Raw genomic sequence first — 21,335 nt, forward strand, 5'->3', positions numbered from 1 at the left:
CTAATTCTAAAAATGGAGGCAGGGGACAATGTAGTCATTTAATTTTGTCCCATTAAAAGATACATCGAAGTTCCACAACTGGTATCTAGGAATGTTCCCTTACTTGGAAATAAAGTCTTCTCAGATGTTATCCAGTTAAGATGAGGTCCTTCCTACTGCATTGGCTGGGGCCCTGAATCCAGTGTCTGATGTCTTCAGAAAGGAAAGGAGAAGGCGACTTGGACATGGGTGCAGAGACTGGAGACTGGAGTGGGGCATCTACTAGCCCAGGGATTCGAGGACCAGCCAAGGGCTCTCCATAGAGCCCACGAGGGGTGCAGCATTGCACCCGTTTCAGACCTCTGACTCCCTGGCTGTGAGGGTTCAGCCACCAAGCAGGCGGGAATTTGCTACGGCCGCAGAGGCAGTAAGTGCAGGCGGACCCCAAAATGATGGGCTCTGCTCAGGGAACCCAAGTGCAATTCTAGGGTTTGTTTTTGGCATATGTGAAGCTGCTTAAAATATTTGAACAAAATTTTCTTGCATGTAAAATCACGAGAGCTTAGGTGAGATAATGTGTGTGAAAAGCCAGGCGCAAAACAGGAAGTCATTAGGGAATTACATGATTTTTATTAATAATGGGAAGAACCCAAATCATTCTTCTTCTTATACACCAGTATGCTTTAAAAAAAATCTTGCATAGATTCTTAAAACCCTTTTAAGAGTTGAATTAATCATAAAATAGTCTTAATTCCCAACTGATATGTGTGGGCATTAGTGCCAGGTCTAAGATGTAAGAGAAAGCAACAGACAGCAAACTCCACTGCTTGCTGAAGTTTCCATTTTCATGTACAAATGCTGTGGGCAGTACTGTGCTAGGGGAAAATCACCAGAAATGCAATAAAAGCCACATTTCCATATGATTGCATGCCCACTTAGCTAAAAATTTAACAAATGATAGTGAATTGAAAAATACAACGAACACCCCATTTCAGCCAGCACTGACCTGTATCAATCATGCATTTGCAAAGAAAGGCAAGAGGGGTCAAGCTTGGCCTGGCACCTACACAGGCTTAGCACTATGTGACCCCCAGCCTCAGACACTCATGATCCCGTGTCCTAGGTGCACAGATGAGGACATTTTCCTCAAATGCAACAGCACACCTTGTGAATGTCATTAAATACACAGGCTAGTGCGGGCCACCAAGTCTTGAGATGGCAGATAAACAGAACTGAGTGGCTTACCAGGACAAGCAGCAGGACAATGTCAGGGTTGTCACATGCACAAGCGATGTGCATTGGCGTCCAGAAGTCCTCATCCTGGTGGTTGATGTTGACTCCTCTGTCAATCAGGACCTCTGCGATGAAGGCATTGTCATAGCGAGCACACTGAAAGACGGGAAAAGAAAACAAAGTCGTAGCCCGGTGTGACCTACTGCTAAGGTTCACAGATGGACGGTTTTACCGTCAGCTTTGAAAGAGGGTAGCCAAACGGGAACGAATGTGTTCACGCTCCCCCGCTAACCTGAAGAAGGGGCAGAAGTCACACTGACAGGGAACTGGACCCACAGACAGTGGAAACGTAAAGGATAAGGCAGGGAAGATCTCATGCTAAAAAATGTTATTTCACCTATTGGTTTCCCGCCATGTGGGTAGGAATATCAGAAAATCTTGCGCCATTCTCCATAATTGTTTTTTTTTCTAAAACACAGATTCCATCATATTACACTTCTACTTCAAAGCATGAACAATTCTTAATTGCCCAAAAGAATAAAGTTTAGCCATTTTATTGCATCTGAGATAGACAAAGACACTGCAAGATCTACTGAACTTGAATCTCTAATCATTCTGAAACTGTCTGCAGGAGACTTACAGGCACATCACAACAGGCCAGACGGCAAGTTGACTGGTGAAACTAGAATGTCTTCGGACATAAATTTTAATGACTTCATGGTATTTTATAGATATTTCACAACCTATTAAATCAAATCATCTAGGACCTTACTTTGTTCTTATTTTAAAACCCAGATGAATGTGACAAGCCCCAGTCGGCGCTGGCTGAAAGGGTACACGGACCTGGCAGCTGTGCCTGAATGGTCTTGTGCTTTGATAAATGCTCTCCTGCTACCACCTTGAATTTTCAGTACTTTTCAAAACTTCTAGATATTCATTTTGCACAGAGTTATAAAAAATCATTCTGTCCTTTTATTAATGTTTTCAAGTGTATATTTCTATTTTGTATTAATACCAAGTGCAAATTAGTAAAATTATTTTTAAAAAAGACCTATTAATAGATGAATAAAACTTCTGGGTTGTAAACCATGTCCTTTTTATAGGATCTGAATGGCCCAGAACAGATCTCCCTCCCCAAAATCAATATTCTGGCCAGAAATCCTGTCATGCAAAACTATCCACCTCTTCAAAACTGATAGTACAATTACTAATAAATCATGATAGTACTTCTGCTTCTAATTGACAGAGGCCAGAATTACCTTATTGTTGGACTCAATTAGAGAAAAAAAAGACAAGACCTATGACCACTAAAAGTCCAGATGCACACCAGACAAGCCCTGCTGTGGTTCCCGCCCATGGCCTTGAGGGAGGTCCATGGCACAGGGAGAGCCACAGGACCCAGGTGGGCTCATCAGGTGTCAGGAGCTGCACAAAGACAAAAGGCCCCTCAAGCATGCAGCTGGACCCACCTTCCCTCACTCCCTGAAGTCAGGGAGTGACCACCAGAGAAGGAAGAGCACTTGGAGCTCACAGTGGCCAGACTGGTGCCCGTTCCCTGTACACAGCACGGGGCTGTGTGTGTTCCAGGCGCGTCTCCCCTCTGTGGAGGGATGATTAGTTCTAAATGAAGTCCTGCTCTGCCTTGCAACCTAAGAAATCTTACATTCAAGTCTTGAAAGTGTCACGTTGTTTCCAAATAGCAACAGTCCCCCAAGAACTCAAGATTATTTTCAGAAATACAAAAATATTCAGTACCCTGCAAGGCAGAATTTCCGGTCTAGAATCCAATAAAAATTCCCAGGAATGCAGAGGAGCAGACGCCAGGACACACGGTAAGAGAAAAACTGGCCAAGGGAAACCATCGGAAGAGGGAGAGCTGTTCAAATGGAGCCAGTCACAGGAAGAAGAGAGACTCGGTAACTTGTGGGGATGGGAGGCCCCACGTGGCCGAGATGCACCTAAGAGCAGACGAGATGTCACAGAAGGAAAGAGCAGTGGGCCTGGAGACGTCACGCGAATGCCACAAAAGAGAACAGAGGAGAAAAATGATGCTAAAACCTGAGCGCAGCACCAGGGAGCCCGGGGACCTTCACAGGCAAAGACGTCAGAACAGAGATGAATGTGCTTATTGTTGAAATAGCTTTAAAATCCAGTTCAGCATTTAAGGTAAGGATGGAGCTTAGGGCTTATGATATATGTAAATGTAAACTGTGCTGAGAGGGAGAATAGAACGTCGTCAGTCATGTTTTCAGCTGTATGTTAAAGGGTAGGATGTTGGTGGAAACCAGACTGGGATAAGCCGAAGTTATATCCTAAAATAGGAACACAACCTCTAAAATAGCAAATACAGTACATAATACCATGAGCAGATGAACCTCAATCATAGAAAATAATCCCTAAGAAGGCAGAAAAAGTGGAAAGGGGAGTAGAGGGCACTAGTAAACAGAGCCAAAGGGTGGACTTCCACATGACCCTACAAGCAATCATGGAAATAAGTGTGAACCTTTTAATGTCCCAGTTCAAAGGCAGACTAGATGAAGCAGCAAGACATGAGTCTACAAGACATCCTGAATGCTTTCTGCTAAAATTAATAAAATCTTCTGCATTCGTTAATAAAAAGTGAATAGTAAATATTCACTTTACCACTTCTCACCAAGTTGACCCGACAGGTCCAGCCAGGGGAAAAGGAATGGGAGCCAGCTAGGATGGAAGAAGACGGAGAGCTGCCCCTTCACAGGTGACATTTCCCTCCATGGGGAAAATGCCATGGAGGGTCTGAACTCATCTAACCAACCACTGGCCACAGCAAAGTTGTAGGACACAAGATCAAGCCTCGGAAATCAATGGTATTCTAGATACCAGCAACCAAGTTTAGGGAAATTATTTTTTTAAATTAAAATGATATAAGTTTTTTGAAATATTTAGTAAAAAGTCTGACAAAAAAAATGTAAGACTCACATTCTAAAAATCAACAAAACATTGGTGAGACAAAATTTTTGAAGACCTAAACTAATGAAAACATGGGGTATATTCTTGGGTTAGAGGCACAATATCATTAATGAAGCCTCCTCATGCTGATCCATCAATTTGACTCAAATGCAAGGAAAATTGTTGCAGGTGTTTCTGTAGGAATTGAAAATGTGAATCTAAAATTTATAAGTTAATGCAAAGGACCGAGGATCGCCCCCAAATCTTAGAATAAGTCATTGCATCAAAGCTACCTAACTTCAAGAGCTCCACTGACACTAATCGACCAACAAGCATTCCAAAAGCCTGCAGAGAAAATTCAGGGGAGAAAAAGTATTCTTTCTGCAAACTATGCTGAGACAACTGGGCATCCCTGCAAGGAAATATGCTTCTGAACACCATGCATCACAGGCAAAATTCACCCTTAATGAAAAGGAGTGGAAAATGGGAAGGCTAGAATTATAACAGGGATTAGGAGACATCTTTGTGAGGACATATGTGGTCCTCCGTTCCCTGACAGCCTCGAGAGTGTTCAGGAAGTCGGGTGCCACTCCATGGCCTCAGGGCCACATGAATGGTGGCCTGACCACTGCCGGATGCCAGGAAGCCATCAGGGCAAAGGCAGACATACGCAGCTTCACGGAAGAGCTCTTGGCTGAGGTATGTGCATCCGACACTCCAAGCCCCATGTGTCAAGAGCACAGGCCTCACTAACATCAGGAGCCTGGCAGCATGAGCTGTGAGCCTACTCACCATCGCTTCAGGCTTGGGAACAGTGACAGAGAAGGTGAGGACCAGAACAGGAAGGCGCAGCAAACTGGTTTCGTCATGTGGCACCCAGAACCCACCTATTCTGTGAAATCCATCTGCAAGTGATTCTTTTTTACTCTCTTGATCTTTCTGATCACACCTGCACAAAAAACAAGGTGACATCCTCCGTCTGACCTGTCAAGCTACCCTTGTCCTCTGCCCCAGGAATCCACATTATAAACGAGGTGTGGATTTTCAGTATCTTTCACCAAAAAAAGTTAACAAGATGCAAGGCTGAAAGGGATATCAGCCTTCTGGAGTGAAGTGCCGTTCAGATTCACATTTCAGAGGATTATGAATAATAATTTGACAGCAATAAATACCTTCTAATCACACCTGTCTGAAGAAATGAAGAAAGCTGAACATCCCCGCTACAATGTTCTTACAATATTATGGTTAGACGGGGAATCTAATTCTCCCTACAGAGGATTTCCTTCAAGCTAGCAAATCTTCCCGGTTCAGGCTCCTCTTCTCGGTATCATCCAATTTCTGGTGACACCTTACAGCACGGAGAAAATGAAGGAGCCCGCACTCCTGTCGTGCTCAGCAGAACTGTGACAATACTTCTCTCTGCCTGCAACATGGAGCATGTCTCCATGCTCACCTGAACCATCCTCTTCCTTTCAAAATACCAAGAAAAACTCAGAAGATAATCTGTTGGATCTATTGCAAAATGAAAAAGTGGGGCTTCTTATCAATAATTTCAGGACAGTGAGTGACAAGACAACAAATCATGAAAACTCGGGTGTCCTTCTAGCATGACCCTATGGCTCCATGGACCACACATCCCAGAACCAGATCCACTGTCCTAACAGCACCCTGTGACTCTATGGATGACCCAACCCTGACCAGGCCTTCTGTCCTACACCACACATCCCTGAACCAGGCCGCTGTCCTGCAGGACCCTAGGACTCTCTGCACCACATGCCCTGAACCAGGCTGCTGCCCTGCAGGACCCTGTGGCTCTGAACACAGTCACCTGAACCAGGCTGCTGTCCTGCAGGACCCTGGGACTCTGCACCACATGCCCTGAACCAGGCTGCTGCCCTGCAGGACCCTGTGGCTCTGCACCCTATTCCCCTGAACCAGGCCACTGTCCTGCAGGACCCTGTGGCTCTGAACACAGTCACCTGAACCAGGCTGCTGTCCTACAGGACCCTGGGACTCTGCACCACTTGCCCTGAACCAGGCTGCTGCCCTGTAGGACCCTGAGACTCTGCACCACACGCCCTGAACTGGGCTGCTGCCCTACAGTACCCTGTGTACCCTATTCCCTCTGGAACCCTATGCTCTCTGTAGACCATGTCCCTGAACCAGGCCGCCGTCCTGCAGGACCCTGTGGCTCTCTGCACCACACACTCTGAACCAGGCTGTGTCCTGCAGGACCCTGTGGCTCTGCACACAGACACCTGAACCAGGCTGCTGTCCTACAGGACCCTGGGACTCTGCACACAGACACCTGAACCGGGCTGCCGTCCCCTCCCACACACTGTGCACGTGGCAGCCACGTGTACCACACCCAGCCTGCCCTGCGTTGCCAACCTCCCAGGTTCCCTCGTGTGCACACACTACTCTTCTTTCTTCTGGAACACGATTCATTTTAAATCATCTCTCCTTATCCGGGATTGTGCAGGGCACCCCATGGAAATAACCTAATGCCTGAGTCCTCCTCGAGTGTAAGTAAAATGTTCTCACATTATTCTCCCCCTGGGCCCTCCAAAGCTTCTATATCGTCTGAACCTACTGTCGATCCTTCCAGAATCACTGTTCATCATGTGGGCTTCTTTCTCAGCCTTGCCCTGTCCTCATGGGCCTCCTATGCTTCCATCCTGGCCACTCCCTCCTTCCTGGGAGACTTGGGGACGTGGTAACAGCCTCGTTTCGGATCTGAACATCACTTACTGATGTGACCCACAGCCCTGGAAAACTCACCCTGCAGGAGCCGCAGGTGTCTCCCTTTGTACCTGCTGGTCCTTATCTGCCCCTCTGCACTTGCCACCCACAAAATAAGCTCCCCTCTGAAATACTGAGTTCTAACACCCCAATCTATGACCCAATATCCCATTCTTCACCCACCACAGACGAGGACAGCAGGGTGGCCAGCTCCTCCCCCAGGGACAGCAGAGGGGGGGTGGGAGCAGCAAGTGGCTGCTCCCACTTGGCCCTGGAACCTCACTGGGTGTGCTCTGCGCTGCCTTCTCGGCCCCCCACTGTCTCTGAACAAAGATAATGGCTTTCAATGTGCAAGCCCAACACCATCCCCACTACCAACTCAGCTGAAAGGATGGAAAATCTCAAAACCAGTGACAAAGGTGATTTTAAAGTTGAGACACGACTTTTCCCTCCGTCCGCCAGAGGGCTGTTTTGAATGTCTTAGTTCTTTAGTTCACTAACAAGCATGTCATGGGGAATCCTGAAATCTTTCAGAAAATTTTAAAAAAATTAACAAAAATACTTACAGTTCACATATTAAAATTCATGTTCACACATGAAAGTTATCTTTTGCCATTTTTTTTAAAATGAGTCTTGGATCTACCATAACATCAACTTCCTCGACGTCTACCCGTTTCCTTTTCACTGGGAACTTTCCCTTCTCCGCATTGATCCCAGAGCCCCCAAGGCACAGGAGAGAGAAACCCGGTGCTGGACAATGTCCAGTTCATTCCAGGGGTTGTGCATTGAGTGAGTCAGGGGTGGGCACAGCTCTAGTACCCAACAAGCAGCCAGGTGTCTCGGAACCTTCTGGTGGACACTGGTGGACAGGGTGATACAGCAGCACTGTCTATTTGAATCAGCTGTGGTTACAAGTTCTCAGTAGCTCAAAAAAATTGCAGAGAGAGAGAGAGAGAAAGAAACAGTAGCCAAATTCATTTGATCTGTTGCTATTTCCCATACTTTTGCCACCACTCTGTAATCTGCACAGGCTCCTTTGCATTCACATCACTAGCTCGGGCCACCTCTTTCACTTCTTCTTATGAAAACATGTCCACTTCTCTGCCACTATATCACACCAGGGGATCATTATGTGAAGTGAAATAAGCACAGAAAGACAAACCACAGGATCACGCTTGGAAGTGGCATTGGAACACTGTTCATCTCGGAAGCTGAGCTGGAATAGTGGTTCCCAGATACGGGGGTGGGGGGCATCAATCAACGAGTGTGATGTTATTATTTGGAAGGAGGAATAGGTGTGGGTGTTCCTTGGCACAGCAGGGAAGATAATTAACAATAATGCATTATGTATCTCCAAGGACTTTGAGCAATTTGAATGTGTTCACCATAAAATCGACAGAAATCTAAGGTGACAAAATTATTTTCAAAGAAGAAATAAATGATGGCATTAAACTGCCGTTGAATGCACTTATCACTTTTGCTTCTTGCATGTCTTTTCTCTAGCAAAACTATCCTCCAAACTCTCCTCCCATGGATAAACTATTCAGAATACTTCAAGTTGATTATATTTATTATTTCCACAGACGTTCCAAATAGCCAGAGGTTCCAGGCAACTCAAGCAGAGTTTAATTAAGAACTAGCTCGTCACTTGAAAGACTCCGATGTCCTTCTAATGCATGTCCAGGAATTTGTAGCCCTGACAAGTCTGGTACCCTGTCACATGGATGGAAACGCTCCCCCGTCAGCACCGAGTTCGTCTCCAGTGGTCGAGATTGTAGCAGGTCACGCTTCTCCGGGCACTGTGTTGGACAGCGTGTCTGCAGAGATGGATCACACAGTGGAACCCTTCATAAATGGACAGTGCCCTCAAGAAGAGCTCTGCCTGGGGTGTAGGGCACATGTAGCTGCAGTGCTCTGCAGGGGGTGTGTCCCCAAGGGTTATGTATGGAGTTGTGGTCCACAGCACAGGGTGTTGAGGGGATGGCCCTTCAGAGACAGGGCCTAGTGGGAAGTGGTCAGAGCACTAGGAGCAGTGCCCTCAGTAAGGACTGAAAGGGTCACAGTGGACCCCAGGAAGTCCACAAGAGTGATTTGTAGGACAGCCCCACCTCTTCCCACTCTCCAGCCTCTGGTCTTTCTAGGGGATCACTCCCTCTTACGCACACCTGCCATGATGCCATCCACCCAGTGTGACAGCTAAAGAGGCCACCCCTGAGCTGAACTGGGGGCTCACTCATCTCAGACTTTCAGCTTCCAGAACTGTAGGCTAAATAAACCTGATTTGCACATGGTCTAGCTTTGGGCACTTTGCTCTGGAGTCAGAAAGCACATCCAACACTCTGTGCATCACTGTGGACAGTGGGAGCAGACGGGAACTGATCAAGCAGAGGAACAAAGAAAAGCTTGAAGAAGAACTTGACTGCTTTTCACCATTAAGAAATGTTCAGCCGACGGACACATCTAGCCGAGTCAAACACACACGCTGCGAACATGATTGAAACAGCACGGGTCCTCCACTAGTGTGATAGTGTTTATGTTTTATGTATCAGTTAAAAAGCAAACTCAACTCTAACTTAAAAGATAAACTTCACTGAAGACTAATTTACATGAGATTAAATGGATGGTCATGCACCCACACAGCTTTAAAGGATCAGAGGCCTTGAGTCATGTGGGGCTGCAGAATCGAGGTTTCCACCATCATTAGTTAAAGCCCATCCCGAGGGCCCACCCTGGGCCCAGTGCCTAGCTCAGCCAGAGGCTGGCAGGGGGCACCTGTGAGCCCACAGCTGGCACGGGACCTGTAGTGAAGACAGCGGTGATGGGGAAGTCAGCTGGCTGCTGAGCCAAGACAGTGGAGCACCCCGCAGCAAGAGAAGAAAGGAACAGTAGAGAGAAACAGCATTTGTGGAATTACAGGTGTCCTGGTACCGTGAGGGAGTCGGACATCCTCAGAGCTGTTCAAGGAAGGCTTCTGAGCCGGGGTGTGGGACCGATGCTATAGGGAAACTGTCCTGGTGTGGCACTCCAGTTTCTCTTACATGAGGCTCTGCACCGCGCTTCAAAGCCTGCCATGTCCAAGTTCTTGAAGGTGACCAGAGTCCTACAGGAAGTGTGTGGAAAACGCCTTGCTTATCTGCCTTCATACTGCCAAGAAAGGGTCCTGGTTCTTAATGAGATGGGTTGCCTTGTTGCAGAGAGATAAAAGCAAAACAAGATCAAAACAAAACTGAAAGCCATCTAGTTCAGAAGGGCCTTCTCTTGTCATCTGAGGTTTAGCAAATCCACCTGAGCAGTGTGTTCCCTCAGAAATGCACAACTCCTGTAGTTTCTGGCTAGCTGTCCAAAAATCATTGCAATTTGCTCTTCTGTTGCCCTTTTGCTCCCAAGTTATGCTCACAGGTTGTCATGAAAAATAGGCCCAAAGTGCAGTTCTGAGTCTCACCCAGGATTCAGTAGGATGCTGGGCTGATCTAAAATCCTGGAGTGTGCACTTGACAATTATGGATGCTCGGGTTCTCCGAGAGCAAACAGATACTAGATTATAAAAAGCCAAGTCTGGTTAGGAATGTACATCTTAAATCACTTCCCTGGGACAAGGTGAAGAGTCCCTCTCTCTCTCTCCATGAGCCCCTGCCTTCACTTGCTCTAGTAGACATCAGGCTGCCCCCTCCCACTGAGGTTAGCCTTTCTCCTCCCTCTGCCCCTTCCCCTGCCCCTCAGCTTCCTGCAGCACAGGCTGTGTGACTCCCTCTACCAGAGCCAGGGGAACACTGCAGGACAGCTCCGGGAGAGGGCACATTCTCATTGCTAAGAGGGAAATCCTTGCTTGAATTTACCCTTGCAGATTCTGCCCTTTTCCTTTTGGAACAGCAAAGCAAAGCACAATATTTTCTGCTCAATTCTGAACAGAAAAGCTGTTGCACCGCCTCTGCTGCAGGAAGCTCCTACTTGTCTCTGCTTCTCACAACAGCAGACTGGACAGAAACTCAGAGAGGCCCAAAGAGCAGCCCACTGAAGAACAACAGATTTTCTTTTCAGAAGAGCAAAGTTACTAAAGCACTTAACATTTAAACATCTAATCAAAACAACCTTATTTATTAGTTTTTGTTACTACATGAAACATACTTATTTGAAATGCTCAAGCAATACGTAACAGGAAACACTAAAAATGGAAAGATCTCATTTCTTTCCCATCCAAGTCACTTTCAAAAACTTCTTTCCTTCAGGTATTTTCTGTGCTGTGGTTAAGGATTATCTATCTGCCCTTCCTACCTCCTATCATCTATGTATAACCTACCTATCTGTAGTATCTACCTGATTGTGCTGCAAGCACTATTTTTATATTCTTTAGCCTGTTTCGGCATGTACCGACATCTTGGACATTTTTTTTTAATCCACTATAGCTCCATATTTTTAGCATCTGCAGAAATCCCACTGTTTAAATGCCATGTTTTTGTAAAAGTGGAATTCACTCAGTAGAAGAAAGGGCATTTCTTATTTCTAGAGCATTTCACTTGGGCTCGGCTGTGATCTGACCTGCACAGTACAGACTGAAAAGCTCTGCATGTCATTCTCACGGTTCAGTTATTAAACACAATGACACAGAACTCTGGACAACTGAGCCAAACCTATGTAATTCTGTTCCCAAGGGCACAACTTCTCAGCAAGGGTTAAACCTGAGGTTTCTTCCCTGTGGTCCTCCTGGGATGCACCTCCGGGGGCAGATGCTGTTCCGCTGGCCATTATCCCCCGAGCGAGCGAGCGAGCGTGCAGTGCTCGATACTGTCCTGTGTTGCATGAGTTGATCATGCTGGGTAAACAGACCGAGCCAAGGGTATTCGCAGAAAATGTGTTAACGAGAAGTTTAAGTAAAGATACTACTTGACTAAAAATGTGAAAATCTGCTTCTCAAATATCAAAATTGGATCCTATGGGGATTTTTAATTCCCCAAATAAAAGGTTTTCTGGCACTTCTAAGAGAATGTCCTACAAAAATCCGTACCTAGACTACGGTGTTGGTGAATGCTACTGGAGCTGGATGAGGAGGGTCCCGGGAGCCTCCTCATGCCTGCAGCTCAGGCTGGCCCTGGGCACCCTGCTGCCTCCGCTCCAGGGCAGCGATGGAAGCCATGTAATCAGGGCCTCAGCCCGAGGAGCAGCGCAGTGCAGGATGCCCGCGGGGTGGGGCCCAGCCAGCTACCCACGCTTGACACTGGAGACGGCTAAATTGCCTTCCTCAGCCCCCACGGCTTTCTGAAACCTGTGATTTTGTCTCTCTGGCAACCTGCAATTGTTCATTTGTTTTTATTTGCTCAGTCACCCCAGGAGGAGGCTCCAGCCCCAGCCCCTGCTCCCTCAGCAGCCACCTCTAGGTCCTCACGTGGTCCTCCTTTGTCCTGGTCTCACGGCCCAAGAGGGCAACACCAGCCCAGCCGCAGCACGGGGGGCCTCGGGTGCTTCCACCTCCCCCTGTTTCCTTCTGGCCCTGCTGTTTCTGAATCTCTGTACTCCCTCTACCCGGGCCTAAGGTGACGGCCTTCTCCTTAACCAGAGCAGGCTCACATCCTGGGCCTGCTCTAAGCAGTGGCTTCCCTCAGACTGCAAGGCCACCCACCCCAGGATGGGACCAAGCGTCTAAGACGGCCGGCTGCAGTGTCTGAGTTGCCGTCTGGGAGAGAGCAAGGCACCAAACCCTCAGGTGGAAGCCCCAGGGCAGGACTGTGGAGAGGCAGGGCTCCTGTGCTGTGGGACTGGATAAAGGGCCCCTTCCTGCACCCCGTATCATCCTCTCTGGTCCACGGTCATCCACGAGTGAGGTTCTGTCTCCCTCAGAAAACCAAACTCAGTATGAGCACACAATGCGTGTCTGGAACCTTCTCGGCCCTAGTCTACACAAGCCTCAGGTTAATCTATCAGACAGTCACCTCAGTCAGCCGTCCACCATCACTATCCCCCATCCTGCCGTGCCAGGTGTGCTCTGGGGGTCACAGAGCTCATGGTCCTCGCTGCCACTGAGCTGACTCCAGTGAGCACAGCAGCCGCAGGCCCCTATGCCATAAAGGTCGAAGGAGGACAATAAAGGGATGAAGTGGCCTTGCCTGTGAAGGGCTCCTGCAGGGTGTGGTGCCCTGTGGGCAAGCCAGGGTGGCCACTGGAGAGGGGCTGGAGCAGAACCACAGCCAGCGTGCACCTGGGCCATGGTAACTGCAGGTCACACAGAGGAGGACCAGGGCCTGTGGGCTGAGGAGCAGCAAGTGGCCAGGGTGGGCAGAGCAGGGAGCAGGAGCCGGGAGGTGGGTCCCACAGCTGAGGGCCAGGACTCGGCCACAGGTTGGACCTGGGATTTTACTGAGTGAGAAGGGAGGTTCCTGGGGCATTTGGGAGAAAAAGTGGTGACCCAGCTGCCATGTGGGGCTGGGAGTCCAGGGAGGGCAAGATGGGAGGCCAGCGGGGAAGCGGACGCCCCAGGGAAGAGACTGTGGTTCAGCATGGTGGCTGCCAGGCAACGAGAGATGGCGGCTTTCTGGCTTTTCAAAAGTGAAGAAAAAGCTGATGATGTTCTGATTCCTAGGACAGAGGTTTGTCCACTAAAGAGAACTCAGAGCCCTTCAACGCTCAGGGGCGAAGAAGTAGCCCTGGCCCCTCTCCCTTCTCATCTCCCCCCGCCCCCTGACTCCCCACCCACCCACCAACAGCACTTCCCTCGTCACATCAGGGACTTCTCCAGGCTCATTCCTGGAAAGGCCCACCTCCCCCTGGAGAAGCAGACACATGAGGACTGGACCTGGTGTCAACACCCGGGGACGCTGGCCGAGAGGCCCCTTACCTGCAGAAGGCTCTCAGGAGAGCGTGGGGAGCTTAGGGCTGCTTAGAACCAGCGGTGGGATCTAGGGAGGCAGCGCTCACTGCCAGTGCCAGGAAGGCAGTGCAAGGTGCAGAGTCTCAGACCAGAGCACTCCAGGGAAGGAAGGGTCTCCTGCCCACCTCCCTGGGTCTCCTTCCAATGCTGGTGAGAGGCCACCTGCACTCTCTGCAAAGCGCCTCGTGTCCACACTCCGACTGCTGGCTTTCCACAATCAGCTGATTTCTAGATTTCGTGCAGCTTTGGTAGGAGTCTGTCTCCTTTAAGCAGTTTTCCCTGATCATGGCTGCGAATTAGAATCACCTGAAGAGACTGAAACTCCCAGTGGTCAAGCTACAGCCCAGAAAAGCCAAGTGGGGATCTCTAGGGTGGGACCCAGCCTGGGCATCAGGGGTTAGGTTTTTACAGCTCCCAGGTGACTCCCAAGTGCAGTAGAGGTCAGCCACCCTGTGAGGATGGAGCCCGTGGCTGGGGGAGGCAGGACCCCTCTCTATCACAGTCACTAGAACCTGAAGAAATGCTTTTGTCTTGGTAGGTAACCCTAAATTAGAATTTTTCCTAATGTTTTCTTGGTATTTTCGATTTTAAGTTATCTTCAAATAAGTCCTAAATGTCCCTAAATCAAGTAATTGTTGATTTTTTTCTTAATTTTTGTGCCTAAGTCAGCAAAAATTCTCCTGCATGTGAACCTAATAACACTTACATGCAGTTATTTGTTTATTTACTTAATCATTCCCTCTCTCATTTGTGAAGGCATGTAAGGGGAGTTCTATTCACTGATATGAGCCAGATGATAAGCAGAGGGAGTAAAATGTCATTAGGGCAATAAGGACAGTTACAGAAGAAAATACAGAGCAAGTGTCCACTATGGCCCAACCAGTGCAGGACCGCTTCACTGGTTCCTTGAACACCACTTAATTTTGAAAACATTTCCCTTTGGGCAGATGCTGTCTAACTGCATTTGTTAAAGATTATTTACAAACTTTAAGCAGAAATAATAAGTGCAGCTCCTGATCCAGCCTGTGGATTGGAAGCACAGCATTCTCCTCAACACCATCTGTCAGAGAGATGTGCGCTTTGGGCCTCAGCCCTTGAGTCATGCTTCTTCTCCAGGGGTCACCCACATCTCCCTGACCGCCACGGTTCTTACCAGATGGAGCAGGGACCCTCCTGAGGAGACGAGAGTGTGTGGATCCGCCCCCTCCTTCAGGAGCCGGAGCACTAGAAAAAATGAGAGAGGAGAATGGAGTTGGAGCAAGTCTCTTCCACCCCCGACCACGAACTGCAGTGCTTCCTTGACACCCGAGACCAGAGCAGCTGAGCCAGGGGAGAAGCACAGATCACCACCAGCTTCCATTTCGTTTGGTGACAACTGGTGGGTTTCTCCTCCCAGCCAAACATAGGCCTCCTCTTGGCCATGACCTCCTCGTGGTCATGCAAAGGAACAAGGGTGGCCACATCTTCAGAGCTGGCGTACTAAAGTGTCCACTCACACTTCTTTAGTACAACAAAAATAAATAACAGCCACTACTTCACTGGGCTCAGGTGGCGTGAGGATGGCCTGAGGCCTGAGCCTAAGCAACCCCATTTTAGAACTCCAGTTTGAAACCTGCAGTCTCACCAGAACACCTATAGGAGCCCTCCAATGTGGCCCTCAGGCACCAACAAGTCACTTCCCCACCCTGGTAAACTCAGAGTGAAGTCTCAGGCAGGCTGTTCTCACCCAATAAGAGGGAAGGGTGAAGGATCAGGGTGGAGACCAACAGACCAAATGTTTTAACCCCAGGGTAAATGAAGTCACTGAGAAATCTGGTGGCAGCTGATAGGGATTGAAAGGGGGGGTCAAAAGTCCCAAAATTTAGTATAAATAATAGAGCAAAAGAACAGACTTTCAGCCAGCTGACACTGATGCCCTCAGCTGAGAACCTGATGAGGACCTGGACCGACACCCCAACACTTTTCATCTTTGCTGATCCTCTGCATCTTCCTCTCCGTTCTCGAACTCTACAGCCACATCTTGACCCTGGAGAGAGCTGCAACTTCTCCCTCCGACACTCTCCTCAGTCAGCCGTCAGCTACACCCCAGGAGAAGCCTGCCTTGGTTCCTGACCTGGTCACCGTGGCCTGAGTGAGGGGGCACCTGCTGGACTTAAAGACTAAGGCTTGAGACTTTTGAACTGACACTTGAACTTAGCAGAGGGAATGTCTGTCATTAGCCTGTCATGATTTAGTGTATTTGTAATGCTTAGAATTAATTAATCTTGACATGTTTGCTGTGAATTGATGATGTCTATTACAGTGCCTAGCATTAAGGATTGTCATTTTCTTGATTAAAAACCTATAGAGTGAAATTGTGTTGAATGATTTGAGTGAATAAAGCATTAAAAGGGGCAGAAGCACTTGGACATTCTTTATTTCTCCCCCTCGACTGCTTAAGTCTAACCTTTTGTCCATCGAGACAAGAGGACATTAGGCCACTGTGCTTGCTAACCTTGTCAGGGCCTCTTGGTTGAAAACAATCAGAGCTGACATTCTGCACCTTTACTGTCCACTTGTGTCAACAGGGCACGTCTCTGCCAATCTCACAAAGCACTGTGGGAGAAAGCCACGGAGATCCCAACAGTGACGTGGCGTACATCAAAGCACACGCCAGGTACCAAAATAAGCTCAGCTGAAAGGAGGCCTCAGTTGCCATCTGAATGCAAAGGTGAACTCATTAGCACCAGGGCTACCGCTGGGCAGTGAGACTGACAGAGCTGCATCCTCTGCTACACACATGGTGCTTAAGGACAGTTCAATGGAGAGGCCCTCAGGTCCCCAAGGAGTATGCTAGTTCCCATGGTTAGTAGCAGTATCATGGTCTTAATAAGATTGCATTAATGCATTTTTCAGAAAAAGTACATTTAAACCAAAAGTTACTCTTATTATAAGAGAACTGTACAAAACAGCTCAAGGTCATCACAAGGTCATCGCTCACTGAGGGATCCTGTCTTTCTACAACCATTCTCCATAACATGAAGTGACCTCAAGGCCCCTTCTTGTCTATTCCTCCAGCTCCCCTGTCTTCTAGACCTCTCCTACCATCTTTCCCAACTCCATCTGACCCCCAGGAAGGCCTGGGTCAGACCGGCTATCCCACAGCCCCTCCTCGCCAAGAAGGCTAGGTTCTCTGACGCCACATGCAGCAGGGTGATGAGGCAGGCTGGGCTCCAGATTGCTCACCCCCACTGGAGGTGGCCCAGTGAGAGCAGCCACCAACCTAAAAACAGCCCAAAGTGTCCCTAAAGCCTTTCCTTAGGTCAGAGCACCCCAAGTCCAAAGCTTGCTTGCCCAAGAAGTCACACACCTTCTTGTTCTGTGGCCAAAACCAAAGCTTTGTGCCTCCTTCTCGGATCCTACGAGCTGCCCACTCCAGTCCTCTCCCAGAGAGCCGTTCCTAAACCCAATCAGGCCTGTCCCCATCCTGGTATCAAGCCATGCTGCTCTTTCTTCAGGCAAGGATTTGTTTCTGTGACCAGTTCGCTATCGACATTGAGTAGTTTGCTTCAGAGTATTGCTCAAAGGAGGCCAACGTGCAGGACAGGCTGCCACCTGCCATTGAGTGGCATGTCCCTGTGCAACAGGTTTTCACGTACCCAAGAGTAAGGAGAAGAGTTGGGGGCCAGGCCTGGCCTCTGGGGCTCCACTGTGCTCCAGGGACACCCTGCTTGTGGTAGGAGGCGCGGTTTCACTCTCCCTTTTTCAGCCTCTGTCCAGATAAAACCACAGGGACAGAGTCAAACAACGCCCTTGCTCCCTCCTGCGCTTGACCCTGATGCTCATCACCCCACGCAAAACCACAGAAACTCCACTGCTCACGTTGGCCAAAGGCTTCCTCAGAAGGTGAAAAGCACTTTCACCCCAATGTTTATTCTTTTAGCAAATGAAGACTTTTATCCTGAACCCCTGTTTCCACAGTGCCTTGCCCCCTGTGGAGCACTTGCACAAATGTAGAGTGAGGAAGATCACAGACTGCAATCAGTGAAACGCAGTCCGCGAGGCAGGATCCACTGTGCAGGCACGTGTACATCACACACCCCAGGGACCAGGGACTCGTTCTTAGGTCTGGGATCAACAGACGCCTGGGAAAACCACCAGGAAGCTACTGAACCGTATGCCTCAATTTTCTCCCTGCAAAACCGGGGACAGTCACTGGACTCCACATCCTGGGGTTCCTGTGGGGGGTCAGCCAGCCAGCTGTGGAGCATGCTCAGCATGCCTCCCGGTGCTCAGCCAGGATCTCTGGATGATTTCAAGTAGTAAGATCACTGGAGGTGATGGAACTCCACAGCAGCCCGTCCAGAATCCACGTTGAAGGTGTGCTCCGAGGTTTCCCAAACCCTCCCATTCTTAAGTGTTGAATCCAAGTGTAGAATATAAGCAATGCAAATTCAGCACTATTCACTTGAAGGACAGGGGACAATCCACCAAACAGGAAACAGGGTATGGAGGGGGAATGTTCATGGTCAAAGAGAACACCAAGCCTGCGGGAAGGGAACACCACCATCTTGTTTTCAATACCATCTACTGCGTTGTAAGTTCATTGATATTTTTTTTTTTTTTTAGAGAGAGAGAGAGAATTTTTTAAATATTTATTTTTTAGTTTTCGGCGGACACAACATCTTTATTTTTATGTGGTGCTGAGGATCGAACCCAGTGCCACGCGCATGCCAGGCGAGCGTGCTACTGCTTGAGCCACATCCCCAGCCCTTAATTGATTTTTAATACAGGAATTTTTAACTGGTTCACAACCGACTCATAAAATCCCTGAGAGTTTAATAATAGGCTCCTGTGAGCTGATAGTAAGCAGATGGAGACGGAGGAAGAAGGAGACACAGGAAGGTAAAGATTGAGAAAGCCATTTCTGCCCTGTAGATGTAAGTGAGCAAGCTTGGTGCCCTCCATAGTCAGACCCCCACGAGGGAGCCAGGGGCCAGGGTAGGGGGTGTTTTGCTTTTCCCAGAAAGGACTAGTCTCTGATGGGGCAGTTTCCATTATCAGACTGAACAATTAGAACCACAGACTGGATATGAACTGGTTTCCCCTCTACCCCGGGTGAGACTCTAGAATAAGATGAAGTCAGCTATTGGCAAAATAAGGACAGCGTGTTCTCATACACCTATGCCAGTACCAACCAAATCCTGACTCGGTTAAACAGAGCTTGGTGACATCACTACATGTTAAGAGAGATGAAGAAATGTCACTATTATAAAAATTAGTTTATAGCATGCACTTCTGAAAAAGATTGGGGACCATCTTCTGAAACCAACATACTGAACACTCTTCTATGTACCTAAGAGTCCAACACTGTCCTGGGCACTTCATAAAACATGTTTTCATTCTCTCCAACCCTACTTGTTTTCCAGTAAGGAAACAGAGGCTCTGGTGGAGGATGTGTGCCTGAGGCTACAGGTGGGGCAGGGGATGCGGAGCTCAGGTATAGCATCCCAACTCCAAGGATTGTGGTCTTAACCTAAAATAGCACTGGGATAATGGAATCTCAAAATCACAACAGGAAACACCAAGTTAATGCCTCAAAGTTACTAATTTTGTGGGAAACTGCCCAAATTTAGATTAAAATACTTTCTTCAAAAAGACAGCTGTTTGTAGTATGGATTCGGTAACATGGTTCCAATTACCTGTAGAGGGCACAGGCCTCAGCACTCTCTCTCTAGAGCTTCCTTTCTTTTTTTTTCTCTGACTTAATCTGACCTTTATTTCTTCTATTTTGTTATGTATGACAGCAGAATGCATTACAATTCATATCACACATATAGAGCACAATTTTTCATGTATCTGGTTTTTCACAAAGTAGAGTCACACCATTTGTGTCTTCATAGCTGTAGTTAGGGTAATGATGTCCATCACTTTCCACTGTCTTTCCTACCCACATGTCCCCTCCCTTCTCCTTCCTCCCTTCTGCCCTATCTAGAGATAGTCTAATCCTCCCACACTCCCCCGGCAACCCCATTATGAATCAGCAACCTTATATCAGAGAAAACATTTAACATTTGGTTTTTGGTTTTTTCACTTAGTATTATATTCACCAACTCCATCCATTTACCTGCAAATGCCATGATTTTATTCTCTTTTATTGCTGAATAATATTCCATTGTGTATATATATACCACATTTTTTTTTTTTATCCATTCATCTACTGAAGGGCATCTAGGTTGGTTCCACAGTTTAGCTATTGTGAATCGTGCTGCTGTAAACATTGATGTGGCTGTGTCCCTGTCGTATGCTGTGTTTAAGTCCTTTGGGTATAGACCGAGGTGAGGAATAGCTGGGTCACATGGTGGTTCCATTCCCAGTTTTCCAAGGAATCTCTTTACTGCTTTCCATATTGGCTGCACCAATTTTCCAGTCCTACCAGCACTATGCAACAAAATGAAATTAAACGCCTATCTCTTACCATGCACAAAACTCAACTCAAAGTGGATCAAGGACCTAGGAATTAAACCAGAGACACTGTGTCCATTAGAAGAAAAAGTAGGCCCTAATCTCTATCATGTTAGATTAGGTCCCAACTTCCTTAATAAAACTCCTATAGCACAAGAATTAAAATCAAGAATCGATGAATGGGATGGATTCAAACTAAAAAACTTCTCAGCAAAAGAAACAGTCAGTGAGGTAAATAGAGAGCCTACATTTTGGGAACAAAGTTTTACCACATGCTCATCAGATAAAGCACTAATCTCTAAGATATATAAAGAACTCAAAAATCTTAACACCAAAAAACCAAATAACCCATCAATAAATGGGCCAAGGAACAGACACTTCTCAGAAGATGATATACAATCAATCAACAAATATATAAAAAAATGTTCAACATTTCTAGCAATTAGATAAATGCAAATCAAAATACTCTCTAGAGCTTTCATTAGGTGTAAACCACTGTGTAGCTCTCCATACTGACTGTCACACAGTATCACCTTGATCATGGCTCATACCTTCACAGGATGCTACATTTAAAATCAGGAGCAAAGAAAATTCTTGAATAAATAATACATGGAGAAGAAATCAAAACTGAACTATTAAGCTCACAAAGGACAAATCTCATTTGAAGAGTAGATAAGTAAATGAGAAACAGGACCAAATTAAACACTAGAAATACACCAAAAGGGCAGGTGTTAATAAACATCTCTCTACAAGAACACTGAATGTAAATGGTCTCATTCTCTAAACAAAAGACATAGGCTGGCAGAATGGATTAAAAATTAGACACTACCACATGTTGTTTGCAAGAGACTCATCCTATAAGCAAAGACAGCCGTAGGCTGAAAGTGAAAGTATGGAAACTGACCTACCATGCAAACGGAGTCTGCACCAAGCAGGAGTAGCTATGTGACATCATTAATCAGAAGAGACAAAAACAGTCACTTCATACTGGAAAAGTGAATCATCCAACAAGAAGATTTAGCAATAATATTTATGCCCCAAATATCAGTGTTCCAAATTACATAAAACAGACATGCCTTGACATAAAGACTTGACATAAAGAATATACTACAGTACAATACTACTGGTGATTTCTACATGTCTCACCAAT

At 47.3% G+C, this 21,335-nt stretch overlaps 1 protein-coding gene across 3 annotated transcripts in view; it reads right to left on the minus strand.

The window, feature by feature from the left end:
* The window catches only part of Myo16 (myosin XVI), a 420,601-nt gene that overhangs the window by 317,019 nt on the left and 82,247 nt on the right, over positions 1-21,335 (minus strand). For all 3 annotated transcript variants that reach the window (XM_048800642.1, XM_048800640.1, XM_048800641.1), the window contains exons 3-4: positions 14,895-14,965; positions 1,225-1,368 (exon numbers count right to left, since the gene is read on the minus strand). In XM_048800642.1, coding sequence (XP_048656599.1) covers positions 1,225-1,368; positions 14,895-14,965 — 215 coding nt within the window. The remainder of the gene's footprint in view (positions 1-1,224; positions 1,369-14,894; positions 14,966-21,335) is intronic.

The sequence above is a fragment of the Marmota marmota genome, unplaced genomic scaffold (genome assembly GCF_001458135.2).
Source record: "Marmota marmota marmota unplaced genomic scaffold, marMar, whole genome shotgun sequence".
Lineage (NCBI taxonomy): Eukaryota > Metazoa > Chordata > Mammalia > Rodentia > Sciuridae > Marmota > Marmota marmota.